We start from the raw sequence: 19,558 nt of genomic DNA on the forward strand, positions 1-19,558 counted from the left end.
ATTGTGAGGTTCTGTCTCACATACTTTGGGCACTTGGCCAGAAGGGACCAGTCCTTGCAGAGGGACATAATGCTTGGAAGAGTGGAGGGACAGCAGAAGATAAGAAGACCCAGGATGTGAAGGATTGACTCAGTTACTGGAGAAATGGGATTAAGTCTCTTGGAGACAATAAGATTGGATCAGGATAGGGCAAGTTTCAGAGCCAGTGTGCATAGGCAACTTGATGGCACATAACAATACACCTAGAGTAAGAAGCTGCTGTTAGAACAGAGCAAGGAAACATTTCATGATTAAAAATCAAGAAAGCTTCAGGAATGTATCTTTTCTCCACATCTATTCAATTTTATATGTAGATCAGATAATTTTGGAGGCTGAACTTCATGAAGATGAATGTGGCACCAGGATTGAAGGGAGACTCATCTACAACCTGCATCTTGCAGGTGATACAACTTTCCTCGCTGAAACTGAGGAGGATTTGAAAAATTTGCTGCAGATCAAGGACAGCAAACTTCAATATGGATTGCACCTCAACATCAAGAAAACAAATGTCCTTGCCACTTAACATATGATCAGCATTATGCTAGAGAAAAGACAGAGGTTGTTAACAACTTAATCTTGCTCAGATCCACAATTAATACCCCAGAACTAATAGTCAGGAAATAAAAAAAATGAGTTGTACTGGGAAAATCTTCTGTTAAGAACATCTCCAGAATGCTAAAGTGCAGCAATGCCAGTCTAGAGACTTAGGGGCTCCTGTTCATAGCCTTCTCAATTGTTTTCTATACATCTGAGAGCTAGACAATGACTAAGGCCCACAGAAGGATTAATGCCTACTGAACATACCATAGACTGCCAAGAGAATAAACAGGCCTGTCTTGAAGAGGGTGAAACCAGATTGTTCCTCTGAGGCAAGGATTTTGATGCTCTTCCTCACATACTTTGAGCATGTTGCCAGTATCTAGAGAGGAAATCATGTTTGGAAGGTAGAGCCAGTGCAGGAGAGAAGACCTTGAATAAGATGGGTTGACATAGTAACTGGGATAATGGGAATAGGTGTGTCAGAGATTGTGAGGTTATTTCAGGAGAGGGCAGTTAAGAGCTTTTCATAGGACCATTATGAGTCATAGTTGATTGGATGGCACACAAGAACAACAACATTTAAACTTTATTAAATAGATGGTATTGTTGTTGTTGTTAGGTGCCGTCGAGTCATTTGCGACTCATAGCGACCCTATGTACAACAGCCCTAAATCCTGCTCCATTTTGTGCCAATTGCATTGCCTCTGACACACCCATCCTGATTACCCCAGTCACTGAATCAATCCACCTCATAGAGGGTCTTCCCCTCCTGCGCTGTCCCTCCACCATACCAAGCACGATGTCCCTCTCCAAGGACCTGTCTCTCCTTACAACATGTCCAAAGTATGTCAGACGAAGCCCCAGAATCCCTGCCTCCTAGGAGTAGCCTGGTTTAACCCTCTCCAGGATGAATCTGTTTGTTTTCTTGGCAGTCCATGGTACATTCAATACTCTTCTCCAGCACCACAGCTCAAAGGCTTCAATCTCCTTCTATCCTCCCTAGTCATTGTCCAACTCTCTGATGCATAACAAATGATTGCAAAGACCATGGCCTGTATCTGGCGCACCTTAGTCTCCAGAGAGACATGTAAAGTGTAATTAAATAATGGTGAACAGTAACTCTAACTAATATTGCACTACCAGGCCTTGACCAGAGAGAAAGAGAAACAAAATGCAGAACAAAATTTGAATTATTGAAAAGATCAGATATATTGTTCTGAGAGAGGATAGTGGGATTTTCAAGATTGTTTCCCTAAGGATACTTTTCAAACTCCAAGCTGAACCAACTCCTGGCGATCAAATTGCAACTAAAGGGCAGAAAGACTTTTTAAAAGTGAATAATACGAGGAAAGAATGTACCTCTCAAGACATACAAGACCAAAAGGGTAGTATTTGCTGCAAAGAAAGCTTGGTAGGCAGGGAAGGTCAGGAAAGAAAGACAAATGGAAACTGAGAACCCAAGTAGGAAGCAGAAAGAGTGCTGTCACACTGAGGGGCTGGCAACCAGTACTGGGCAACCAAACATGCAACAAGTGCTGGAGAACTAATTTGTCTGTAAACTTCCAGCTAAAGTACTATTTTAAAAATGATGAACAAAACTAATAGGGTTTTAAAGTGAAAATTTACTTTTGTTATTTTTACACAACAGAAAATGTCCTAATCTTTCTGGTTAAGATAAAAACGTTTTTTTCACTATTAATACAAAATCAGAAAATTTGGGCAAGAAATATGATTAAAAGCAATAGTAATCCATGATATTAAATATATTTGATTTTTTTTTATTAAATTTTATTAGTTTTAATGAACATTTACAGGGATTTTGGGTTTTCATTCCTTCATTGCTGCACCATTCTCTCTACCCTCCTCCCCAGTTTGTTCTTCTTCCCCGCCATCCGAATGTCTGTTTTAATTGTCCAATTGCCACAGTGCTTGTCAAAGTCAGTTCTGATTAATCTCCTTTGTTGGTGTGTCCTTTGCCATTCCCTATCACTCCTCCCTGAGAGAGACTTCACCCTGATTCATAAGGAAAAGGGGATGGCGTATTCTCTTAGCTACTTCCTGCTGAAAAGGGACGCTGTGGGTTTCAGGGTGAAGATCTTCTCTCACTACTCTATTTTTTTTGGTCTCTCTCACTACTCTAAATAAATATATTTGAAAAAAATCACTTCAGCAATTGTGGAAATACAGACTCAAAACTTTCTCATTGCCGTAGCTGGAACACAGCTCCCCGTCCAGCAGCTTTCAGAGGCTGTGAATTGCATGAATAGAATGTTTATCTTTCTCTGTGGAGCTGCTGGTAGATTTGAATAACTATAGAGGTACAAGCATTGGGTTAGCATCCAACACCCTTCAGGCTATGCTATCAAAAAAACCATAACACACAACATAGTGGATATAAAATTCGGTCATAATCTTTCATTATGTATAATGAGCAAAATAAATTTGGAATTATAAACATTGCATCTTGTTTATAATTGTTCAGTGTAGAACAAAAGGTATAAAGTTATCAGCAGTATTAAGCAAAATGCACCCTGCTCTAAATATCTGGAAATTGTCGAAGTATTGTCACCGAATTGTTCCCTGGGGGCTACATACCAATGGTGCACTGGACGGGACACCTGCTGACCAAGTGGCAGGAGCCACCTTTGGCTGCCAGTTCGCTCCACCAGTCAACTTTTTCTCTCCAGCATTCCATTGAAGATCTCCCCTAAAATCAAGCATGCAAACAAGGCAAAACCACATGAACCAATGAGAAAACAATGATGCATGGTTCCTTGGATACTTTTCCTGTAGGGTTAGAAGTAATGTGTTTGAGTCACTTTGTAATCAAGATAAAAAGTTCAAACCTATGGAGGAATCTTAGAATACTGTAGCAGCAGTTATGAAAGTAAAAGACATATTACACTAGTAAAGTTGGCTGCAAAAGGTTTCTTTAAAATGTTGTAGAGCCTAGATGTCGCTTTGAGGACTAAGGCATGCGTGACCTGCCTCATATGCATGCAAAAGCTAGACAATGAGACCAAAGAAGAATTGATGCCTTTGAAACATGCTCTTTGTAACAATATTAAATACACTATGGATACTAGGGAATGAACAGATGTAGCCTGGACTTATAGTCAGAATACTCTCGGAGCAAGGATGGCGAGACTTAGTCTCATTTGATTTGGACATATTATCAAGAGGGACCAGTCCTTGGAGAAGGGACACCATGGTTGATAAAGCAGACGGTAATGCAAAAGAGGAAGATGCTCAATGAGAGGGATTGAAAAGTGGCTGAAACAATGGGCCCAAACACATATGCAATTGTGAAGATGGCTCAGGACCAGAAGTATCTTTTTGTGTCAGATGGAACCAACTCAGGAGCATGTAACAAGGACAGCAAACTACACTCTATCTAAGAGAACTTAAAAGTGTTCAAACAAAGTCACCTATGGTTTGAACTTGCATAACAGACAGCTCTATTATCTTTAATTGAAAAATGTTTCAGAAAAGTTAAAGGATTGGTCATGTTCCTTGTTGAGTAGGAAAAATTCTAAATAAGTATATAAAAATACTATGATCTTACATTTTAAATTTATGATATATTATCTTAGAGGGTGTTCACAAATCTATGCCTGACTCCAACCTACCTTTTAGTGATTATAAGACTTCATATATTAAGTCTGCTGGGACATCTCCAGAGTAACTAAAAAGCACTGATATCTGTGTGCAGACTAAGGTACACCTGATCCAGGCCATGGTCTTTGCAATTATGTGCTATGCATCAGAAAGCTGGACGAAGACTAGGGATGATAGAAGCAGAATTGATGCCTTTGAGCTGTGGTGCTGGAGAAGAGTATTGAATATACCACAGACTGCTAAGAGAACAGATTTGTCCTGGAAAGGGTGAAACCAGACTGTTCATTGGAGACAAGGTTTCTGAAGCTTTGTCTGACATATGGACATGTTGCAAGGTAGGAATAGTCCTTAGAGAGGGACATTATGTTTGGGAGGGTGGAGGGACAATGCAAGAGAGGAAGACCCTCAGTTTTCAGTGACTAGGGTTATAGGGGTAGGTGTTTCAGAGACAATAAGGTTGTTACAGGATAGAGCAGGGTTCAGAGCTGTGATACATAGAGTTGCTATGAGTCGTAGATGTCTTGATGGCACATAACAACAACATTGTAAAATGCCACTCAGTTTCAAAGATGCTAAAATAAGAATCTAAAAAAGTATACACTGCTCATCATTAATATTATTCCTTAAAATGTATAGTCCATTGGTTAAAAAACTTTTAATCAATATTACTTAGGAATGTAATAACTTTAGAATTTAGAGTTATAAAATCATTTAAACCATAATTGTGAAATACTTCTAAAAATAAAAGTGACAATTTTTGAGACTAAAGTAGACTGTTTCTTTCAATTGTAAATTTTTAAATTGTTTAATCTAAAAATGAATAATCACTCTGATGATTATAATATATAATATTCACAAATAAATACAAATAAAATATCAAAAGGAAACACAATAATTTTAAAATACTTACTTTTTTGATGTGGTGCCAGAAATCCCAAGATCTATAAACGGATAAAGGAAAAAAAGAATTTAAACCTCTATACTCCAGAAACTATGAACTTTGATAAATGTTGATAGTTGTCTAGGGGCTTCAAGACTTTTGTTAATAGGGTTGCTATGAGTTGTACTCAACTCAAGGGCAATCAACAACAACATCGTACTCAGCATGTGTATAATTTGACATTTAGAAAATCAGAGAACCACTAATCTAGAACAAGCCCTCTCTTTCCCTTTTTTAGGCTTGTAATTTTTGTTACATGCTGATGAACTTGATTTTTAATACTTTGTTGAAGACTTAATGCATCTCTATTCGTGAAGGATATTGTTCACAACATCTTTTATAATGATGCATTTTTTTCCTAGTCTTATTATCAGAGTGCTAGTGGTCGGATTCTGCAAAAGTGTGTTTTCTGGTTTGGGGTTGAGACGAGGGTGTGGATATTGCTCCCAATAGGGAGTGAGCTGATTGCATTTGGCCTGTATTTAAAAAGAAGGCATTTTGTGATCTCCCGAATAAAACAGGCTTGAAAGCAGGAGTGGCATCCACTTTAAAAAAAAAAAGGCTTGCCTCTGGAAACTCTATGAACTTGGAGAAAAGATTAAAGTTTTGTGCTCAAGAATTTTGTTCATAGAATCATTATGGGTCATCTACAACTCTATTGCACTTAACAACAACAGCAACAAGTGGCCTTAAAGTGGCTCAAAACTGTTCCTTCCCCTTGAACTAAAAGTTTGCAGATAACTGTAGTTAATTCTTCTTTAACATTTGGTAGAATTCACCAGTGAAAAACAGTCCTGGATTCTTCTTGGTAAAAGGATTTTTTAAAAACAATATTATTATTAACATGGTCTTGCTATAGGTCTATTTACATATATAAATATTTACAAATATAATAAACAGAAGTCAAACAGGATATTTCTACATATGTGTTGATATATGTTTGTCAGTATATCCATGAGTATACGGGAGCAATGCTCTTCTGGTTTCAAAGCCATGGAAGTTGAAGTTCCCATGGCCTATCACTCCCTTGAATTAATTATTACAATAAATTCTTGTTTTTATTTCCTCCTGTTTATTCGGGACAGGAAGAAACCAATCATTGCATCTTAGATTGCTGCTTCTAAACATCTAAGAACTCAGTGCCTACTCACCATATTAGGAAGTAGGACATTGTTTTTGTAAATTATGCTATGCCAGTTAACTTTGATGTCCTTCAAAACTATGATGTCAAGGCCCCAGAATCAACAATTTATTGCCTCAGAGTGTCTGGTTATAGTTAAGAGATTATGAAGCCCTCTCCCTTGTTGAGTTTGCTATATACATTGATGTATTTACAATATATAACAATTGTTGTTGTTAGGTCCTGTCAAGTTGACAACCCACAGTGACTTTATGAACAACAGACCTCAACCCTGTCCTATCGTGTGCCATCCTCATCATCTCTGATACACCTGAGCCCATCACTGCATTGTATCAATCCATCTAGTTGAGGACCTTCCTCTCCTTTGCTGACCTCCACCTTTCCAAGCATGATGGAAGCACAGGCATAGCCTCTTTAGAAACATGCTCAGTGTATGTGGGATGAAGTTTGTTATCTTTGCCTCCAGGGAGCACTCAGGCTGCACTTTCTCTAAGACATATCTGTTTGTTCTTTTGGCAGGTCTTGAGATATTCAGCACTCTTCTCTAACACAACAGTTCAAAGGCATCAAATCTGTCATCCTTATTCATTGTCCAGCTTTCAGATGCACAACAAGTGATTAGAAAGACCACAGTCTGAATCAGGCACACTGTAGTCTTCAAACTAACATCATTGCTCTTTAGTAATTTGGAGAAGTCCCTGACAGCAGACTTTTCCAAGGCAATACATTTCCTGATCACCGGACTGCTGGTATCAAGAGTGTTGATTGTGGATCCACTTAATAGTAAATCATTGACCACTTCAAACTTTTCTCCATCTATCTGGTGGCCTAGTGGATTCAAACTGCATGCCGTTGTGATTGCAGTGGAGTTTCTTATCACTAGACCACCAGAGCTCTCATAATCCATAGTAGACAAATTAATTATTGTTCTTTAGTGTTACATAGTTCTCCATTGTGAATATGTACCATAATTTATTTGTTCTGAAAGGGAATGTTGGTAGTACATTATACATTCCCCTACAGTCTATCACTACTGCAAATTAGGTGCCAACAAGATGATATCCACAGTGGGTGGACATATTCAGGCTGACTTTTCATGGGTTTCATGAAAGTATTTTTATGGTTGCCAGATCCGGTATGATAAATGGAAGAGTAAAATTTCTTCTTTGAGAAATTGGTAAAAGATTAGTTGGAGTTAAAAAAACCCCAAACTTTACATACAGTCTTGTATTAAAATGAAAGAAATATAAGTGCTAAAGCCTTTTGTTACTTCTATAAAAAACCCAAATACAAAATTAAAAGCAAAGTCTTCCAAAATTCTACAAGGTCCTACCTTTCTGTTGAACCTCCTCTCAGCCTTATCTCCATTTGCTTATTCAGCTCTGGTTACTATATGCTTCAGTGCCTTCTCAATGGCAAATGTTTCAAAATACGTACATGCTTCACTCAGGTATGCTGAAGTCTTTGTTCAAACTTTATGTTCTCAACAATACTCATTCAATACTCTCATTCCCCTCCCCTCGCTATATTTTTCCACAGAACATTAGCTTTTATGAGTTCACCAGTGGACCCATGGAGAAAGACCACCTCTCATACAATCTATAGCCTCTGAAAGGCCCTCTAGAGGATCAGCTAGGAGTCAGATTCAACTCAGGGGCAATGAGCTGTGAGTATATTATGTACGTGTGTGTGTGTGTGTGTGTGTGTGTGTGTGTGTGTTGTGTACCACAGAATCGGAACCGACCCATAGCTGACACTCCGGCGGGTTTTCAGAGGCAGTAATTATATGGGAGGAGAGTGCCCGTCCTTCTCTCTTGGAGTAGCTGGTGGCCTCAAACTGCATGCCTTTGAAACTGCAGTACAGCTTCTTGCCACTAGGATATGCTTCCTAATAATACCTTTGTTCATTTAGGTTAAAAAAGAGCACGGATGTTACTTCTTGTGAGAAAATGACATAAGAATTACTTAACTTCTAAGGAACTACTCTAGACAAGTACTAAAAAGAAAAAAACATCTATATCCACCTTTTGTTATATTTAACCAGAAAAATCTGTTTCCAAATCTAGAAATAAAATATATGAAAAGATAAAGAAAAATAGTTCAGCTAATGAAAACTATTACTCACTGCCTACTAGGCTGGCAAGAGAAGAATCAAGATCGCTGCCTAGGGCTTTGCTGGCTGCCATCGCAGGGCTGGGGGATACCACCGACACAGGTGCAGGCTGCCCAGTTGGTGCCATTGTTGGCATCAGAAGATCACCTAGGCCATCAAACACTGAAAATCAAACAGACCAAGTTCATAACATGGAAACACCTGCAGGAAAAGTGAAAGTGAAGTTGTCTTTTGAAAAATTACGGAAACAAAATCTTACAAAAGAAGATATATAATTCATACCCTCCATAACTATAACACTAAGAACAGGACTACTTATAAAGTGTGGAAATAATAATGGAAATGAACAAAGATGGAAAAAAAATCCCACCATGAAATGTACAGGAAAGAACACAGACTTGGGAGTCAGAAGGGGGCTCAGATTCAGCCACCTGCCTCATCAACTGTGACTTTGAAAGAGTTCCTCTCTCGCTTCTGTTTTCTCATCTGTAAGTGAAGTGAGTACCACTAATGTAGTTTTACTGTGAAGGTTAAATCAGACAACAGATGCCGTGTGTTTATTATAATAACTACACTATATAGGCACTCAGTAAATGGCAACCATTGTTACATTTGTTAAGAACAAAAGCACCTTTTAGTCAAAGTGTTGGTGATCTCTAGCAAAATGAAGTAATTTTATGTAAAGTTAAAATACTTAAATTTTTAAATTAAGAAAAAACCCAAAATTTTAGTTATATATGAAATTAGCAATAAGTAATAAAAAACTTGAAATATGGCTCAGCACCTAAAAATGAGTGTCTGAAAAAAGGGTGATTATATTTTAACTATAAGAATCTTGATTTATTTGTTATAATACAGTGAAGCAATACATTCTGGTTCTACTTCTAAGTGCATAAAGTAAACACCATTTTATGCATTAGGAATCCAATGTCATTATGGTAGTTCCTGAATACCATATGACAAGTCATCCCTTGTTGAAGTCTAGTTCCTAGAATATAGAAAGATCATTTAAAATTCAGAATCCCGTGATTTGCTTAAGATACAGCTGGTATCTTAACACAAATTTTTGTGTAATTTTTTTTTATCTGAAAAACCCAACCAACCCACTATACATAACTACCATAAAGTACTACCATACAATCATTCTAAATTGGAAAAAAAAAATGATAGCATTCAACGAGGCACTGGCAATAGAAGCAACCAAATTGTCAGGCAGGGGATATATTTAGGGTGTTTCTGAAACACATTTAATTGCCAAAAACTCACCAATTGAAAATTTGTAGTAAGGAGCCAGCATGGGAAGAGTAAAATGAAAGAGAATACAAACAAAATGACAGCAGTGATGAAAGGTTAAAGGCAGGCAAAGAATACTATTTGTGTCTCAACTTTATCAAACTGAGGGCCATGCAAGCTTCAGAGGGGTGTAAGCAACAGCAGGGGAGTGTTCACACAATCAGATAGTGTACAAAAGTATTTGTTTTCCCTTATTAGCTCTACACCTGGTGCATGTAAGCCCATGCAAACAAATGGTCAGACTTCTGCTGAAAATTAATAGAAACAGAGAGGGATTGTAGGGTATTCATACAGCTACTGAAATGTATGAAGATATTTAATTAAGATACAAAATGTGAGAGATACTGAAAAAGTTTTAGGACCTCAGAGTTCACTTGTAAATTTCAGGATCCCTTATTAACTTGAGGTGAGGCATGGTAGTATCAGAATAAAAGGACAGAATGTTTGACAATCACTGCCTCACCTGAAGGATCAAAGGAGCTGCTGCTAGACGTTGAAGGCGTTGTTCCAAAAGCTGCCTCGAAATTGGGCTGGAGCAAGTTATTCTGAGCTGTAGTCACTGGTGCTGGAGAAGGGGTCATAAAAGTACCCCCAAATCCTGAGTGACATATTTCAGAAAAATGTAAGTAAAAATTAACTATTCTTGAAAGATCCATAAAAGAAGTCAGAAAAAAGTTAGAGAAAACATAAAAGGAAGGGTTATGAAAAACCCTAAAATGAATACATACAGATGAGAAGTCAACGAAAACAACGAAGTTAGCTTTAAAGTTATTCCAAGACATTGATATTGGTTATACTTGAATAAAATATTTCACTTAAATTAATCAGAAATAAGATACCACTTAATATTATATAGGAGCTCTGGTAGCTTGTTTTACTGTTAACAAAAAGGCAGTGTGAATCCACTAGGCTATGAAAGAGTAGAATGAGCAATCTCTTCTTGTTAAGATTTACCAGACAGAAGGTGACTGTGAGAATCAACTCAATGGCAGCGAATTTGAATTTTAATTATATCTATCCTCAGATAAATTTAAACAAGTATTGCTTTTATTTTGATATAAAGCTAAGAAGATACAGATAAGGTTAAAATTCAGATAATTATTTTTATTACATTTAAATTTTGTTTGTTCAAATAAAAGTCAACATAGCAAGAAAATACTTAATTGCATAAGGGAGCTCAAAATAATGGTAAACACAAATCAGAAAACTACACATGCTTTCTGATAACAAATCTCTCTTAATATCTTTTCTATACTTTCAACACGTTTATCAGGAGGTGGGGTTCCTGTCTCTAGATAGGACCATTTCTACTCAAAGCAGTCAGAGTGATCTTATTTAGTGCAAGATGTTGGCAAAGTTAGTTTCTCCAAAATAGTTCATTGGCTCAAAATACTTTCATATTTGTATAGTGCAAATTCCTTTGCACAGCTTTCAAGCTCTGTCTTTGACTCCTCATCCTCAGTACACCTGGGACCTAGGCTGCAGCCACAGTCCACCACTCACAGTGTGTCAAATGCTGGCCCCAGAGAACTTCCTCGACCTCATGCTGCCACACAGAATTGTCTCACTCGGTAAATAAAGTTACGGGCTCTACGTCTGTATCCTCAATACCTGGTATGTTATTTCCATTCTACACCCATCAGCATGCTTGATCCTCCCAGAGATGGCTTTTTAAAGTTAAAGATTGCATCTTTTCTTAATGTTTTTCCACTGATATTCAGCACAGAGCCTAAAGCACTGAATTACTGTTGACTGCCTAAAGCATTATTTTAGAAAGAAAAGGTAGAACAAATTCTCAAATATTTGTTCTCTGAAAGCTGAAATAGTTTTCTCAATCAACAGACAAAACCAGATGCATCAGTCACTTTGTATTTGCTCTGGTATTTTATTATTTGTGTATCTGTAAATACCACAACCTCTGAATGAAGTGAATTTGAAGCAAGGCATTAAATGAAAATGCATTATTATTAGTAGTCTTTCATATCCTTAAATTGGGTATACAGTCTCTTTAAATACAGGAGGTGTCTTTCCTTTACAAATTGCTCACCAAACAATTAAAATTTTTCAATTTTATATATTCTTTATATTAATACTTAAGTTTTTAAGCCAAGTAATTTGTGGAAAGAGACATGTAATAGATTTAGGTTATTCATAAGTATGTATGAAAATATGATAATTTTTAAAAACTGCTACTTATCAGATGATGGTGCTCAGGATAGCCACCTGGGGTGGCTCTATTATTTGAATGGCATCATCATCATGTAACTTTCAGTTTGCAGTAAAGACACTTCCTAACTCTTTAGTATTATGATGAAACAAACATGTGATTGTGTCAGTGTTAGAGAGTGAAGACTGACTGTTAATATCTTTTATTTTAAAATTTTCCTACACCTCAAGTAGGTAATGTTGTTGTAGTTAGATGCCATCAAGTCATGTATGCTCATAGCGACCCTATGAACTATCAATCTGAACACTGTTCTAGCCTGTGCCATCCTCACAATCTCTGACATACTCAAGCACATTGCTGTGGTCACTGTGCCAACTCACTTGATTGAGGGTTTTCCTTATCCTCTCTTTTGCTGCCCTTTTACCTTCTCAAGCATGACCTTCTTCTACAAGAAATAACCTCTCCTAGTAAAATGACCAAAGTATGTGAGATGAAGCTTCATCATCTGTTGTGGTTAATTTAGACAACTGATCTATGATGTAGGGTTGTTTTTTGGGGTTTTTTTTTTTTTTTTTTACTATAAATGAATATGAATGCTGAAGTTGAACCGAATAAACTTGAAAAAAGATGTGATCCTTATTTAGAGGAATGCAATGGATTTTCTTTCCTTTATGATTGTTAGTCTGCCATTTAATGTCATTTTAAAGTTTTTATTCATCTAACTTTGTGATAACATGTACTCTATGTGTCTGTCATTATACCAACACCATGCTGTTTTGATTACTATAGCTGTGTAATAGGTTTTGAGATCAGGTAGGACAGTATCTCCTACTTTGTTTTTATTTTCTGGAAGACTTTGCTTATATGGGATAAAGTTGGAAATAACCTTTTCTATCTCCTTGTAGAAAGGCACTAGTATCTGTATTGGGATTGCACTGAACTTGTAGATTGTTTTTGGTAGGACTGTCAGGTTCATAGTGTTGAGTATTTCTATCCATGAACATGAAATACATTTACATTTATCTAGGTCTATAATTGATTATTAAAAAAATTAAATAAAATTTTTATTATATACTGATTTACCACAAAGTTAATATACATTGTTTTTCACACCAGATTTTCCCATTCCTTTCCCACGCCTCCCTCCACCCATCAAATGGTGTGACCCTATGATTAACACCCCCCATCCTCACCCATCTGCACCCCACCCACCCTTCCCACCTTGAATCCTCATACACATTTTACAATAATGGTTTTATAAGTATTTGTCCTAGCAGTACTTTACAAAATCATTGCTCCTGTGTGCTATGTAGTATTCCATCATGTGAATGTACCATAATTTCTCAATGCATTTGATTGTTTTTCACCATTTGGGCTGTTTGCATGTCCCTGCTAAGGTGAATAATGTTGCTATGAACATCGGTGTATAAGTCTCCATTAGTGCCTCAGTTCTCATTCTCTTGGGGTACCTTCCAAGTAGTGGAATAGCTGGGTCATATGGCATATCTATGTTCAGTTTTCTGAGGAAATGCCAAACTGCCTTCCATAGTGGTCGGACTATTTTACAATCCCATCAACAATGTCTAAGAGTTCCTATCTTGCCACATCCTCTCCAACATGTATTACTTGCTGTCCTGTTAAACTTTGCCCCTGCTACTGGAGTGAGATGGTATCTCATTGTGGTCTTTATTTGCATCTCTCTTATTGCCAGTGATCTGGAACACTTCTTCATGTGTCTGTTGTCCATCCGAATATCTTCCTCTGTGACAATCCATTCCATGTCTTTTGCCTAATTTGTAATTATGTTACCAGTTTTTTCTTGTGGAGACCATGTAGTATTAAACTTTTTATATGAGAACCTTGTCTGAAATGGTCTTGCCAAATGTTTTTCCTCAGTCAGTAGGTTTTCTTTTCACTCTGTTGGAAAATGTTTTTGAGTCACAGGTGACTTGATGGCACATAAAACAGCAACAACAATATTTAGAAGGTCTCATTCATCACTTTTGTCCTCTCCAGATTACGCATTTCTGGCTGTATTTGGTAGTCTCTAGTGGCAAGAAGCTGTGCTGTAATCCTGAAAGCACATGATCCAAGGCCACCAATGGCTCCATGGGAGAAGGTGGACAGTCTCCTCGTGTGTGATTAACTGCCTCTGAAAACCCTCTGGAGGGTCAGCTATATGGTCCGAGTTTTTCTCTGATGAACTTGATGACTTTGGGCTTTCTAATTGTTTCATGTAGTAGTGTTTTGTAGTTTTCCTTATATAGGTCTTTTGCATCTTCAGTTTAAGTTTATTCCCAAGTATTTAATCCTGTGGTTGGCTAGTATAAATTGTACTGCTTTTCTTATACCCTTTTCAGTGTTATCTTTGCTATTGTAAAAAAATTCAACTGATTATTGTATGTTGATCTGGAATACCTTGCTATTCAACTGAATTGTTCTATTAGGTCTAACAAGTTTTTGCTGTTGTTTAGTCTTTAGGGTTTTCTATGTACACTATCATATAATCTTCATACTGAGATAATTTTACCTCCTCTTTGCCAATGTGGATGCCTCTCATTTCACTTTCTTGCCTTACAGCTCTATCTAGCCCTTTCAGTATGATAATTAATAGGAGCAGTGACATCCTTGCATTATCCATCTATGCAAGGGGAATACTATTAGTCTCTCTTCATTGAGAAAAATGTTGACTCTTGTATCGAAAGGAATTGGCAGACAGAGAAGAATTTAATGAAACAACACATGAGCAAGAGCTTATGGTGATGAAGGGAGAAGTTCAAGCTGCTTTGAAGGAAATAGCAAAAAATAGGCCCCAGGAATAGATGGTATACCAATAGACATATTTCAGCTAACAGATGCTGCCCTGGACATGTTCACCAAGTTGTGTCAAGAAATCTGGAGAACAGCCACTTGGCCAACTGACTGGAAGAGATCTATATTTGTTCCCATTTCAAAGAACGGTGACCCAACAGAGTGTGGAAACTATAGAACAATATCGTTTATTTCATAAGCAAGCAAGATTCTACTGAAGATTATCCAAAAACGACTGGAACATCACATCAGCAGAGAACTGCCAGAAGTCCAGGCGGGGTTAAAAGGGGTCATGGTACTAGGGATATTGTAGCTAATGTTAGATGGATCTTGGCTGAAAGCAGGGAGTACCAGAGGAATGTCTATCTATGCTTCATTGATTATGCAAAGGCATTTGACTGTGTAGACCACAACAAACTGTGGCTGACTCTGAGAAGAATAGGAATCCCAGAACACTTGATCGTGCTAATGCGAAACTTATAATTGAACCAAAAGGCAGTCGTCAGAACAGAACAAGGAAACACTGCAGGGTTCAAAATTGGGAAGGGCGTATGCCAGGGATGTGTCCTGTTTCCATACATTTTCAACCAGTATGCAGAACAGATATCCCAGGAGGCTGGGCTCTATGAGGAGAAATGCAGCATCAGGATTGGAAGATCTATCAACAACCTGCGTTATGCAGATAACACAACCCTGCTTGTTGAAACTGAGGAGGACCTGAAGTGCTTGCTGCTGAGGGGAAGGGACTGCAGCCTTCAATATGGATTGAGGCTCAATATCAAGAAGACAAAGATTCTCACTACTTGAGCAACTGGCAACATCAGGATGGATGATGAAGAGATTGAGATTGTCCACAGCTTTAGTCTGCTTGACTCCACAGTCAGCACTCTCGGCACCAGTAGCCAGGAAATTAAAAGACGTATTGCGATGGGAAAATCTGCTGTTAGGTACCTCTCTAAAGTACCGAAAAACAACGGTGTCTCTGGAGACTAAGGTGAATCTGATACAGGCCATGGTCTATGCAATGACTTGTTATGCATCTGAGAGCTGAACAATGACCAGGGTGGATAGAAGAATTGATGCTTTTGAGCTCTGGTGTTGGAGAAGAGTATTGAGGGTACCATGGACTGCTAAGAAAACAAACAGATTCATCTTGGAGAGGGTTAAACTTGGCTGTTCCTTGGAAGAAAGGATTCTGAGACTTTGTCTGACATACTTTGGTCATGTTGTAAGGAGAGACCGGTCCTTGGAGGAGGACATCATGCTTGGGAGGGTGGAGGGCAGGGCAGGGCAGTAGGAGAAGGCCCTTTATGAGGTGGATTGATTCAGTGACTGGGGCAATCAGGATGAGTGTGTCAGAGACATTGAGATTGGCACAGGACAGAGCAGAGTTTAAAGCTGTTGTACATAGGGTCGCTATGAGTCACAGGTGACTCGACGGCACATAACAACAACAACAACAACAACAACAACAACAACTTTGTTTTGTGTATATGTTTTTAATTATGCGGAGGAAATTCTCCTCTACTCCTCTTTTGTTGAGTCTTTTAATCCAGAACAAGTGTTCGATCTTGTTGAAAATATTTTCTACATCCATTGAAATTATCAGATGGTTCTTGTCCTTTGTTTTATAGCTGTGATGAATTGCACTAATTGTTTTTCTTATCCTGAGCCATCCTTGCATATATGTTATGAATCCTACTGGATCATGATGAATTATTCTTTTGATATATTGTTGTATTCTATAGGCTAGGATTTTGTTAAAGATATTTTTTTCACCTATGTTCGTGAGCAATACTGGTTTATAGTTGTTGAGTTTTTTGTGATGTCATAGCCTGATTTTGGTATCAAGGTTATGCTTGCTTCATAGAATGACTCTGAGGGTTCCCTTCATTTTCTACATTTTAAAATAATTTAAGTACAACTGATGACAGTTCTTCTCTGAATGTTTGGTAGAACTCACAGGTGAAGATAGCTGGGCTGGGTTTTTTGTTGCTATTGTCAGTTTATTGGTTGTTTTTCTAAAAAATCTGATCAATTTCTTCTTTTGTAATGGGTCTATTCACTTCTTTCTGTGCTAATTTTGGGGAGGATGTGAGTTTCTATGAGTTTTCCCATTTTCTTTAGATTTTTAAATTTGTTTTTAATAATATTCTGTTATTACAGTTTTAATTCTTATAATAATTTAATTCTTAAAGTTTTAAGAACACACAATGATTGAAGACTAGACGAGTCATGGGATGATAGTAACTGGATATCTATCTATCTATATATCTGTATATCTATCTATCTATCTATCTATCTATCTATCTATCTATCTATCTATCTATCTAATCATCCATGAAGAAAGCAAAAGGTCACTGCAAAGACAGGAGAAATAAAAAAACTGAAATGGATGTCAGAAGAGAGTCTAAAAATTGTACTAGAATGTCAAGAAGCCAAAACAAAGGGAAACCATGCTGAACAGAAGATTTCAAAGGTCAGCTCAAGAAGACAAAGTATTGTGATGGAATGGGTAGAGAGCTGAAATTGGAGAATAAGAAGACAAGAAACTCGCTCTGCATTTCTCAAGCTGAGAGAACTGAAAATCAAATTTAAATCTTGAGTCACAATATTAAAAGGTGCTACAGGCAATATATTGAATGACCCAGAAAGCATAAAAAAACAACAAAGGGAATACACAGAGTCACTGTACCACAAAGAACTGACTGACACTGAAAAGTTTCTGGAAGAACCATATGAGTAGGAGCCAGTGGTAATGAAGGAGGAAGCTGAAACTGCATTGAAGGCACTGGCAAAAAATAAGGCCCCAGGAATTTATGTGAGACCAATTGACTTGCTTCAGTTAACAGATATAACTCTAGATGTCCTCACCAATCTGTCCCAGGAAATTTGGAAGAGAGCCAACATTTTGGAAGAGGTCCATATTTGTTACCATTCACAAGAAAGGTGATCCAACAGAATGTGGAAACTCTCAAACAATATCATTATCACATGCAAGCAAAATACTGCTGAAAATAATTGAAAAAACACCTAGAACAGTACATAGGGGACTGCCCAAAGTACAAGCAGGAATTAGAAGAGGCCATGGCACCAGGGATAGCGTTGTTGATGTCAGATGGATCTTGGCTAGAAAAAAATACCAGAAAAATGTCTATTTATGCTTTATTGACTGTGCAAAGGCATTTGATTTTATGGATCATAACAAGTTACAGCTAAAATTGAGACAAATGAGAATACCAGAGTACTTAATTGTGCTCACAAGAAACCTATACCTAGACCAGAAGTGTTGTGTGAATGGAGCAAGGGAATATTGCATGCTTTAAAATTAAGAAGGGAGTGAGTCAGGGTTGTATTCTCTTTCCATACCTATTCAATCTGTATGCTGAGCAAATTATTTGAGAAGCTGGAATTGATGTGGCATCAGGATCAGAGTGATACGCATCAACAACCTTGCTTGCGGAAATTGAGGACTTGAAGCACTTGTTGCAGAAGATCAAAAAAATACAGCCTCCAATATGGATTACGTCTCAATTTCAAGAAAATAAAGATTCTTACCACTGGACCAACAGGCAACATCATTGTGGATGGAGAAAAGGTTGAAACTGTCAACAACTTCATCTTACTTGGATCCACAATAAACACCCTTGGTACAAGCAGTCAGGAAATCAGGAGACGTATTGTGCTCGGAAAGTCTGCAGTTCGGGACCTCTCCAAACTACTGAGGATTAATGATGTCAGTTTGAGGACTAAGGTGCATCTAATTTGTCCATGGTCATTTCAGTTACCTGCTATGCCTCTGAGGTCTGGAAAATGAATAAGGATGACAGAAGAATTGATGTCTTTGAGCTGTGGTGTTGAAAAACAGTGCTGAATATCTCATGGACTGCCAAAAGAACAAACAAATATATCTTGGAGAGAGTGCATCCAGAATGCTCTTTGGGGGCAAAAATGATGAGGCTTTGCCTCACATAATTCGGGCTTGTTGCTAGGAAGGGCTATTACTTGGAGAGGGATATGATTCATGGAAATGTGGAGGGTCGGTGAAGGAAAGGAAGACCCTTGACCAGGTGGACTGACATGATGACTGCCACAACGGGATCGAAAGCATCAGGAAGTGTGAAGATGGCACAGGATGGGTCATACTCAACTTGATGGCACCTAACAACAACATTTTAATTTTATTATATTTTTGTTTATTTGGCAATGGTTTACCTGGTTTTTAAACAAAACAGAACACAAGATCTTTTGGACCACTGTACTGCTGATTCTGAAACAGTGCTGAGATGAGAAGTAACCCTGTTAAATCTTTTACCAAAATCTTTTTCTTATTGGATATTGCATGGATGGTATGCGGTGACAATATTTTCATTTTAGTTGATTCTGTTGTGGTTATCACCCTATCCATTTCTTTATTTTTTAATTTTTTGCAATTTTTAAAACAATTTTACACCGGTTTACCTACAAAGTTTACATTGCTCCTCACATCAGATCTCCCTCACCTCCCCAGCACTCTCCCACTCATTTTTTATTCAAGTTATCTGTGTCTCTTTTCTTTAAGCTTGTCCATGATTTGTCAATTCTTTTGACCCTTTCAAAGAATTGGCACCTGGCCTTGTTGATAGTTTCAATTATCTGTGTCAGGGATGCATCCTATTGCCATACCTTTTCAACCTGTATGCAGTACAGATTATCTGGGAGGCTGGGCTCTATGAGGAGAAATGTGGGGTCAAGATTAGTGGAAGATCTATCAACAAGCTTGCTGAAACTGAAGAGGACCTGAAGTGCTTGCTGCTGAGGGTCAAGGACTGCAGCCTCCAATATGAATTGAGGCTCAATGGCAAGAAGACAAAGATTCTCACCACTGGGCCAATTGGCAGCATCAGGATGGATGGT

The 19,558-nt window shown here is 37.8% G+C and overlaps 1 protein-coding gene across 4 annotated transcripts in view; it reads right to left on the reverse strand.

Moving 5' to 3' along the window:
* The window catches only part of SNAP91 (synaptosomal-associated protein, 91kDa), a 260,033-nt gene that overhangs the window by 20,959 nt on the left and 219,516 nt on the right, over positions 1–19,558 (reverse strand). For 3 of the 4 annotated variants that reach the window (XM_006892129.1, XM_006892127.1, XM_006892126.1), the window contains 4 exons: positions 10,148–10,282; positions 8,404–8,553; positions 5,108–5,138; positions 3,175–3,286 (listed from right to left, as the gene is read on the reverse strand). In XM_006892129.1, coding sequence (XP_006892191.1) covers positions 3,175–3,286; positions 5,108–5,138; positions 8,404–8,553; positions 10,148–10,282 — 428 coding nt within the window. The remainder of the gene's footprint in view (positions 1–3,174; positions 3,287–5,107; positions 5,139–8,403; positions 8,554–10,147; positions 10,283–19,558) is intronic. The other variant, XM_006892128.1, reaches the window with a different exon arrangement.

Source organism: Elephantulus edwardii, unplaced genomic scaffold (genome assembly GCF_000299155.1).
Source record: "Elephantulus edwardii isolate Elephantulus edwardi_28Jun2011 unplaced genomic scaffold, EleEdw1.0 scaffold00111, whole genome shotgun sequence".
In the NCBI taxonomy this organism is placed as follows: domain Eukaryota; kingdom Metazoa; phylum Chordata; class Mammalia; order Macroscelidea; family Macroscelididae; genus Elephantulus; species Elephantulus edwardii.